Source organism: Episyrphus balteatus, chromosome 3, assembly GCF_945859705.1.
Source record: "Episyrphus balteatus chromosome 3, idEpiBalt1.1, whole genome shotgun sequence".
NCBI lineage: Eukaryota > Metazoa > Arthropoda > Insecta > Diptera > Syrphidae > Episyrphus > Episyrphus balteatus.
Window position 1 is genome coordinate 52549267 of NC_079136.1, and position 9941 is coordinate 52559207.

The window sequence follows — 9941 nt, forward strand, 5'->3', positions numbered from 1 at the left end:
TTATGGAAAAAAATCTTCTTTTTCGAAATCAAATGGAGCAAACATTTTTTTTTCGAACTGTATAAATTATTGTAAATACAGAAACTTATAAAGTTTTATAAATTTATAAAATCAAGAGAAGAAAAAAAAAACTATTTATAAGATTTTAGTTATTTAAGAAATTATATAAAATCTATTTATTTTAAATTAAACCAAAAAACTTATAAAGAAAATATTTTTAAACTCAAACACCTGTAAAATAAAATTAAATTATTGTTAAAATTTCTTAAGAACATCGATCCATCGTTATAAAAATTAACTCTACAATTATTTCAATGTAAAAAAAAAAATTCCTGAACAAATCCCAATCCATATTCCCAATTCCAAGTATTCTTTAACATAAATATGATTAATCTTAGTTTTATGTTTAATTTGAAAATTGTTTAATGAAAATCTCTACAATTTTAATAGTTAAAAATCCATGTCAAATGTTGCTCTTGAAACAGAAATTAAACATTTAATTAAACTAAAATTAATCTTTTTGTTATTAAAATTTTAAAATCTTATACTATTTATTTAACTTATCTAATTACTTGTTTTTATTTCTTCCATTTTTTCTCTGTTTCAAATAGAATGCAGTTGCAAATAATTTCCCCGAAATTATGATGACAGATGAAGATGCCATTGCTCAATTGTCACCATGTGACAACAGTATGAATTCATTAAATTCTGAAACATCTAGATCCAAAGTAATGCTTTATTTACACTCAAATCCGATGATTGGTGGACCGAGAATTCTTCCATCGCCACCATTTCCGATGGATGATTCCAATCCGCCGGCCCTATGCACAATGAGTGACAATGATTGTAGCAGTGACAGTGGCATTGATGACATCAGTACTCCAAGAAAACCACCATCTAATGGAATTTTGAAAGATATCAAATCAACATCGAATGCAGCTGAGAAACTATTTTCGAAATTTGGCATCACTGGCGATGATGCTGTCAAACATGGTGGGCTACTCATTTCAAATTCAAATTCTATGCCTGGTGTCATTCAAATTGAGACAACTCCACCCCTTGAGTCACCAAATTACAATCGCAAAACATCTATATCCTTTATGGATAATGGAAATCCATTGATGACGCCTTTTTTGTTAGGTCTTAGTGACGATGACTACAACATGGCAGAAAGTGAATATTTGGTGGATAATGAATTGACTCAGGTTTTGAATGAATTGACCAATATATAATATAATTTTTTTTTTTATTAAAATTGACAATATTTTTTTCGTTCTTTCAAAAATTTGATACCTACAACAAATAAACAGAAAATACTATTTTTTTCATTTTTTCTTATAATTTTTTTTTAATAAAATCAGCATTTATTTAATAAAATTCGTCAAATTAAAATTTAACTTCTGTTTTTTTTTTTTTTTATTCTTCAATTTTGTCTTTCATTTTGTTTCAAACTTTAATTCGCATTTAATTAAAATAAAATTAGCAACAAAATTAAATAAATGCTGATCAAAAATTAAACATTTTCTTAGTGTTTCACAAATTGTTACACAAATTAATTGCAAAAATATATGTTTTACAGCAAAATAAAATAATTAAATAAATAATTGTTTAGTAAATTTAAGTACACTTTAACTGCCTAGAGAAAATATTTTAAACAAAAAATACAAAAACAAAATTGTAATCATTTTATGTTTAGTTTTCTAATTTTTTTGTCAAATTTAAATTTAAGATTTACGAAATTTTCATATTATTTTTTATATAATTTTTTTTTTTTAAATAAAATTTTGGTGTGGGTTCAATAAAAAAAATTGACGTAATTATTTTTTTCTCTATATTCTTTAAGGTGCAATCTCTTTGATATTGTTTTATATTTTTTTTTTCTTAAAATTAATTCTTTAAACATGATTACACTAAAAAAAAACTACAAAAAAAAAAAATAACATAAAATAACCATACGACGAATGTATACAAAAAACGAAGTGACATAATTTTCTAATATTTTTTTTTGTTTGTTTGTTCTTTGTTTGTTTTTCTTTTTAAAATAAATATTTTGTAAGTAACTTTGTTTCTTTTTTTCTATTCAATAAATAATAACGTTTTATATTATAACAAACCACATGAAATGTTTAAACTTTATGTTTTTCTCTTACACGAAACCGACAAAAAAAAAAATAATTATGGTTAGTAAAATAAAACCAAAAAAAAAAACACAAGAAAATAAAAAGTTTATTGGAATAAATATGTTTTTTTCAATTGTTAAAAAACGAAATGAGCAGGAATGAAAAGAAAAATGAATTAATATACAAAAGAATGTGGATTTTTTTTACAAATGTATAATTTTTATAATGAATATAATATATTACATAAATATTTGCTTACAACAACGTGTAAGAGTTACAGAGAGAAAGAGAGAGGAAAAAAAGAAAGGAAGAAGTAAAAAATAAACAGAAATTATGAAACAAAATGTTTAGGATTATTGAAATTATAGTAATATTAAGTTCGATTGGTAAAAAAATAAATACAAAAAAAAAGCGTAATATGGATTGGTGTTTTTATTTTGTGAAAGATTTTTTAAATTTCAGCATTAGTTTTTCGATAAAGATCTTCAAACTTGTATTAAGTTATGATAAGGATAAGCTTGTTGTTGCTGAGGAAAAACATTCGCCCGAATTCAGTTTGTTTTAAGGAGATGCTTTTCTCCTCAAAGTTATATTTTTAATACAAAATTCTACAAAAGTGTCTCAAAATACGGGCTAAAATGCCAGATGAAACATTGACATCGTAGCAGTCGAGAATTTATTTCATATCAGAGTTATGAAAGAAAATATCATTTTATTTTTAATGCATTTGTTTTCCATTATAAATTAAAAAAAATATTTATTGCAAAAAAAAATTGCATTAAAAAAAAAAATATTTATTGCAACAACTTAAAAATACTTTTAGTTGCAATAAATATTTATTTTTAATGCAAATTTATTTCAATTGCAATAAATATTTTTTACTATGCAATTTTTTTTTTATTTGTAATAAATATTTTTTTAAAATTTCAAATGCATTTTTTTTATTTATATTTTTATTTTTATTTGCAAATAGATTTTGAAGCTAATGGTCTTAAGATGTTTTCATTGGATTAGGAAATTATTTAGTATAGTTCGTTATTCATTCTAAAGTAAATAGAGTCATTTGGGGTAAGATCGCGCAGTGGGTAAGAGCGCGCACTGCTTATTTCTCGAGTTGTGTCCAAAAAAAACTAAAACTGAAAATGAGGAAATCAGCGCTTAGTAAGACGTCAATAAGTGATAACCTTCGGGAGTGTGTGCTCAGCTCCATTTTATTTTAAAACAGGCTTGAAAAAATATGACTAAAAACAAAAAAAAAAAAAGTTGTAAGGGAAAAGTGTGTGGCGTCGGCGTGGGAGCATTATATACCGAAAGTAGCATATATTTTTGAATTGTGCCTATTTATATTTGATTTAAGTCAAAAATTTGTTAGACTTTCTTATATTTTATAATAAATTTGATAAATAGAAAAAAAAGTACCTTTGTGGGTAAAATCGCGCAGTCCTTTTGTGGGTAAGAGCGCGCACTTCTTCCCATATTAAACTTTTCTTTTTTCAACAAGACAGAGAAATGTCAAACTTGAATCTTGAGAAACGAAGGCTTTTATTCCTTAATTTCAAAAAAGAAAGGCAGTTTTCTTTTAATTTAATTAGAAATATTATTTTGTTTGTTTTATTTTGTAAATAAAGTTTAAGTTTTTGTATTTGAACTTAATTTGTTTTTTCTTTTATATTTTCATTAATTTTAGTGAAAACTTGGAAGTTTTGAAACAAAGTTTTGTTTAACTAAGTATAACATAAAGTTTTTAGAAATTTAGTCTACGTAAACTGTCAAGATTCCTATTAAAACTATGTGCACGCTCTTACCCAAGATTTTGCGCGATCTTACCCTGACTTTGGGGTAAGAGTGCGCACATTGACTTCATTTGGTTTTTGTTTATAATCATATGAAATATTTAAACTAAAAAACTTTTTTTTTGTGTTTTCTTGTTCCCAAAATATAGGTTTATCAAACGTAAAAAACTTTATTCTGATATCTTTTATAGAATCTTCACAATTTTGCCTTAAAGTGAAAAGTGCGCGCACTTACCCCAACTGACTCTAAATGAGAAAAAAATGGTGAAAGAAATTAGGTAGTCCTTCAATTGCATCGAAATACTGAACTTACTAAAAGTACGCAAAGGATTTTTGAAAATACTGTTTGGGAAAGTCCTTAGTTATGCTAGCGAGAGAGAGAAGACTAAATTAATTCAACAGTTTGTAGCTTTTAAATGTTAACACATAGAAAAGAGAAATACTTTTTGGTACCTATATTTCTTGTATAAAAGAGTTGAAATGACTAATGAATTGTTCATTCAATTAAAAATTCTCCTTTTACAAATTTTAGGTTAAGAAATATATTTGCGTGATTTTTTGAATTAACAGTATACCAATAATACCTCGCCTTTACGGTTTTAAAGATTGTTACTCGTTACGTTCTTCATAATTTTATATTTTATTAATTTTTTTTGCAATGGCGTTTTGTTTTTTTTTTCATCGGTAAAAAATGATTCGGGTAAAATTTTTTCTTTCCAATGTTAAGGCAGTGAGAATAGTAACGGATTCTTGTAGAGGCGTTCAATACAGCCATTTTTTACAACGGGAGGGGTGTCTATCTCCACCCTTTTAGGAGGGAAGGACAATTTTCAAAACAAACAAAAATACTCAAAATAAAAAAGAAATATTTAAAAACAACGGCAACAACTTTAAACAATTGTTTTTGAAATAAAAATCGATTACAAAGTCAAAATTTGGTAAAAAAAAACATTAAATACTATTTTTGTCAAGACTGGATATTTTTTAATACATAATAGTTATGAGTTTTTATATACAAAGGTTCTCACTCAGATCTCACGATATAAAGTAACTAGCAAAACTAGTTAAATACATTTTGTCATTCCAAACGTAAGTTTTCACGTTTGTAAACCAATTCTAAACAATTTATAAAAAAAATTAGTTTGGTAGCACAGATTTAAAATTTTTCAAATAGAGAAATCTCCGGGCTAAATAACTAAGCCCAAAGGGATAAGGTGTTGTTCTATTTAACATTTAAATTACTTAGCCACTACTGCATTTCTTTTTTTTTTTTGTCCAGTTAAGCCCGGTGGTAATAAAAAACACACCTATTGTCAAAAGTGTCAAGAACAAAAAGTAAGCGCTCAGCTGAGAATTTTTGTCTCACGTATGTCGTTTTCAATTGGTAATCCGGAAGAGCTCTCCGATCCCGAAAGCCAAACAAAAAAACACCCAAACAGCTCTTTTCAGTTTGAAGTTTCATGTGGATGTATATGTGTGATTATTCACAATCTCCCTCATCACTTATTGACGACTATGAAGATTATAAAGAGGGAAACTTTTCAGGAGTTTATTTATTAAATTTTATATTTTGCTAAACAATCGCATCAAAAAACAAACAAAAAATGAAGGTTGAAAGATTTGACGTTTAAAGGTTTGAATGGGTGAAAGCAGAAACACAATCACGCTTTGCCAGACGCGTCATCGCCTTACGTTGAGAAATCCTCAAAGCGCGCTTCTGTCACTTTGACTTCGAACAGCTGATTGAAACATAAAATCTGCTGTCAAATAAAAAAAAAAACACAGTCACTCACAAAATTATTGGGCCAAGTCTTTATCTTGATTTAATTGTGGAAAAATGAAAAAGGATATTAATGTGTTTAAAAAATGCATAGAAATTATTTTATTCTTTAATCCTATAGTTATAAAAACAAAACCAATCAAAATAAATTGTTTTTACCAGTAAATTGTTATGCTTTAAAATATCTCGATGTCGTTTTTATGTGCAGCATCTATAAAGAGAAATTAAAAAACACACTTAGTTTTGCAATAATTTATTTTCTTTATTCACATTTGGCTTAATAATTATGTGGGTGACTGTAACTATGTCTGATAAATGTCAAAAAGCAAGCAAAAGTTCAGTCTGGTTGAACTTTTGCTCGCTTTCTTACGTTTCCTTACGTTGCACAGTGTGGCCAATGGTATCAAAAGCTGGCAAAAATAGCTATTTTCAAATTGTACCGAACTGCCAAATACAAATTTACTTTAATAAAGGGATTAATAAGCTACACAAAACCGGTTTTTATTCCACGGTTTAAGTCTAACGCGGTGAGTAACTACACTTTAAAATGTCGCCATTGACGAAATTATTCGTTATTTACCTTTTTCTAGCTCCCGTCTGTGTTTCAAGTTTTAAGTGCTATTTCGTTAAATCAAAAGATAAAAATTTGAAATAAATATGGAATTACAAGCAAAAGGGAAGCTTTCGATTCTCATTTCTCTTTTGAATTATGAGTGTCTAGTTTGTTTGAAAAAATTATTCGAATTCGGTGTCTTTAAAATCATTCGTTTTTTGTGTGCGTCATACAAACTCGTTAAGAAAAAGTTCACAAAGGTGTGAAGTGGCGCTTTGTTTTTGGTGTCCCTTTATTGTTGAGAGTGTCGTCTTTCGTGTCAATTAAAAAAGTGGTGCCCATGTTTGCCCCTTTTTGAGTAAACACTATGTGAAGTTATCTAAAAATAACGATTTTTTTGTATATATTTCTCAGATTCCAGAAGTACTGACAATACAGTTCAACAGAATTTTACTTTTCTGAAGGTGTTAGAAATTCTGAACTCGTATCCATTGTCAGAATTATTCTATTAGCCAAAATTGAAAGTGTGTACGGTTAGCATTGTGGCTAAACATTTAAGGAAATAGTGTTGATCTACACAATGGAGACGCAGGCGCAGCTTGAGATATCTCATACATGAAAAAAGATCGGAAAATTTGAAACGGTAAATAAATAACAATTTTCTTTCTCAAACAACTTCAAAGTTAAAGGTAACAGATACTTATGTCCTTATAATGTGCGTTTTTGATAATTTTTCATAGAATCACAAAAGTTGTCTCAGTTTTGTGCTTTATAGTATTTTTACCCATAACAAACTTAGAAACGAAGAAAAATAATTTTTGCCAACTTTTCCTACCATCGGCCACACTGTGCGTTGGTCAAAAAAAGCGTACGTAAGAAAAGCGTCATTGTGGGAGGTTACACAGATTTCGTATGGTTGAACTTTTGGTAGTTGTCAAAATCGACGGCAAAGCGTGATTGTGTTTCTGCTTTGAGTGCTTCTGATTCTGGATTCTGATTTCAAAATTAGAAGAGAAATTATTTTCTTCCAGAAGAAGAACTTTCATCCGATGCCAATTAAACACTTTCAGAAGCATCCGGAAGCATTCCGAAAGACCAATCAAAAACACCATTAAAAAATCCCTCAGAAATCTCTATTTGTTGGACGCACCTTATCAAAAAGTATTCATCACAAAAACAACTTACTAAACGAACAGTACTAAACAAAAATTTGGTTTTGAACTCTGCTAAATGTCATTCAAAATGTGTTTATTATTTCTTACAAGTAGATGTCACTACAATCTTTTGAAAGAAAATTAACAAACAGAACCACAAATGTCATCATTTGACATTTGTTTTGTTTACGTTTTGTCTTCGTCTACGTGTCGCCGAATTTTTGGATGAAAATACTTTTCACAAATTTTGTTTTTATCAATTTTATATAAATAAACAAAATAATGTAAATTCTGTTGTGAATATAAAACCCCCAAAACCAATGGAATCAAAACTTGAAGCTTACAGATTACGCAAACGACGACAACAAAAATACGAACAATTCAAAGGAATTCTCCAAAGAATGGTTTCTTTTGGAACTGGTGCTAGGACGGATAGAGACAAAGAAGATCATATAATTGATGTTCCAGTAAAAGAAAATTATCTTTACACTTAATTAAAAACCAAATAATAATAAAATTCTTCTTCCTAAAGGCAAATAAACTTGAAGATGTTTCTTTGGAAAAAGATAATCAACTTTCAGACATTTTATCCTCTTCCGATGAAAATGAACCCTCTTCAGCTCCCGAATCCGCAATTGAAGATCCGAATGCTGCTCCCCCAATCGACCATCACAAAGAATACATCAATTACACATTGAAAACCTGCTATTTTCTCTTTTGGGCCACTTGCTTTGTCATTGCCATCGAATTGCAATTCGGAATTGTTTTTCTAATGTTTTCAGCTTTGTTGGGAATTTATTTCAATACGAGAACAGGTCCGAAACCAAAACACGAACCGAGTGCTTATAGTGTGTTTAATAAGAACTGTGAGAGTATAGATGGAACTCTAAAGGCAGAACAGTTCGAGAGGGAGATTAGATATGGATCGAGCAGTGTTCGGTAAACACTTTCTTGTCCCAACTGATGACTGATTGACAAGATTTAATTCTCGAATCTGAGATCTTAAAAAAGAATATTTATATGTCTTTCGATAGAGTTAAGTCTTTTTTTTAGAAGAATTTACAAGTTCTTTTTAGAAAATTTGTAAAAGTTTTTATTTATACAAACAAAAAGAAAAATGTTTATAAATTTTTGTATTTATTAAGTATACAGGGTGTCCCAAAAGTAATGGATCAAACGAAATATGCAGATAGGCCAACTTTAGGGCTCTCAGAATTTGGTAACTTGTTCATCCCAAATCCTTACGGTTTTCAATTTAATGCAGTTTTTGTGAATTATCGAAAAATCTCGACTTTGCAACAGTATTTTGCTTCCTCCGGTCATAATTGATTTTTGTTTTTTACAATTCTTTCACTAAAACATTGCCTAATAATAAGAAATAATTATTTAATCAAAATATTTTTTATTTCATACGCCATTTTGCTGCAAATTATGTAACAGTTCCATGTTTTATAAAAACTCAATTTCTTACTTTTATTTGAGAGGAACATCCCGAAAAAAAATTGTATGGTGTGATACTGGTTTATTATTTTAAAAACTTGCCGTGTTATTGCACTTTTCAAAAATGTATAAAAATTTCCAAAGTTCAAATTAGAACGAAAGATATTACAATTTTAAAGCAAAAAAACAGGGGTTTTCAGAGCAAAATAACAAACAAAAATCGGGGCTTTTATTCAAAAAGAAATAAACAAACAACAGTCGAGAAAATGTGTTTATTTTTCTTTGTTATTTTTCTCTGAAAAGGCCTGTTTTGTTGCATTAAAATTGTAATATCTTTTGTTCTAACTTCAAGTTTGGAAACTTTTATACATTTTTGTAAAGTGCAATAACACGGCAAGTTTTTAAAATAATTAACCTGTGTCACACCATACAAATTTTTTGCAGTGTGTTGCTCTGAATAAAAATGAAGTATTTGAGTTTTTATAAAACATGGAACTGTTAATTAATTTGCAGCAAAATGGCGTATGAAATAAAAAATATTTTGATTAAATAATTATTTATTCTTATTAGCCAATGTTTTAGTGAAAGAATTGTAAAAAACAAAAATTAATTATGACCGGAGGAAGCAAAATACTGTTGCAAAGTCGAGATTTTTCGATAATTCACAAAAACTGCATTAAATTGAAAACCGTAAGGATTTGGGATGAACAAGTTACTAAATTCTGAGAGCCCTAAAGTTGGCCTATCAGCATATTTCGTTTGATCCATTACTTTTGGGACACCCTGTATAATCTATGAGCCGGAGCAATCCTTGAAATTTAGATGAATATTTCAGAATATACGAATGTACTCATGGCCAATTTCGTAACGTCTTTTCAAAAATATATCGGGCTTATTAATCCTAAAATGACGATATTGTTCCATCCAAAAAAACGTCATTTAAAAGTTTAAAAGCCTTTTAAATGTTTATGAAATCGGTCATCAGAGAATTATATTCTTGCATATTCATCTTAATTGATGAAACTCTGAGAAGGAGTTATAAAGTTTTGTCAATGATGAAACAGATTCAATTATAAACATATTTTGCAATTCAATGCATTT

At 28.2% G+C, this 9941-nt stretch overlaps 1 protein-coding gene across 1 annotated transcript; it reads left to right on the plus strand.

The window, feature by feature from the left end:
• Positions 1 to 7587: 7587 nt before the first annotated feature.
• On the plus strand, positions 7588 to 8543 carry LOC129916313 (SAYSvFN domain-containing protein 1). The gene is made up of 2 exons (XM_055996174.1): positions 7588 to 7867; positions 7933 to 8543. Exons 1-2 carry the CDS (start codon positions 7721 to 7723, stop codon positions 8341 to 8343), a joined length of 558 nt encoding a protein of 185 aa, XP_055852149.1. The 5' UTR covers positions 7588 to 7720; the 3' UTR covers positions 8344 to 8543.
• Positions 8544 to 9941: the final 1398 nt, after the last annotated feature.

What these genes read in the sequence shown, in the direction of transcription:
- LOC129916313 (XM_055996174.1), top strand. Translation starts at nt 7,721, where the DNA reads ATGGAATCAAAACTTGAAGCTTACAGATTACGCAAACGACGACAACAA. An exon ending in ATCATATAATTGATGTTCCA is followed by an intron (nt 7,868 to 7,932) that starts GTAAAAGAAAAT and finishes TTCTTCCTAAAG; the next exon opens with GCAAATAAACTTGAAGATGT.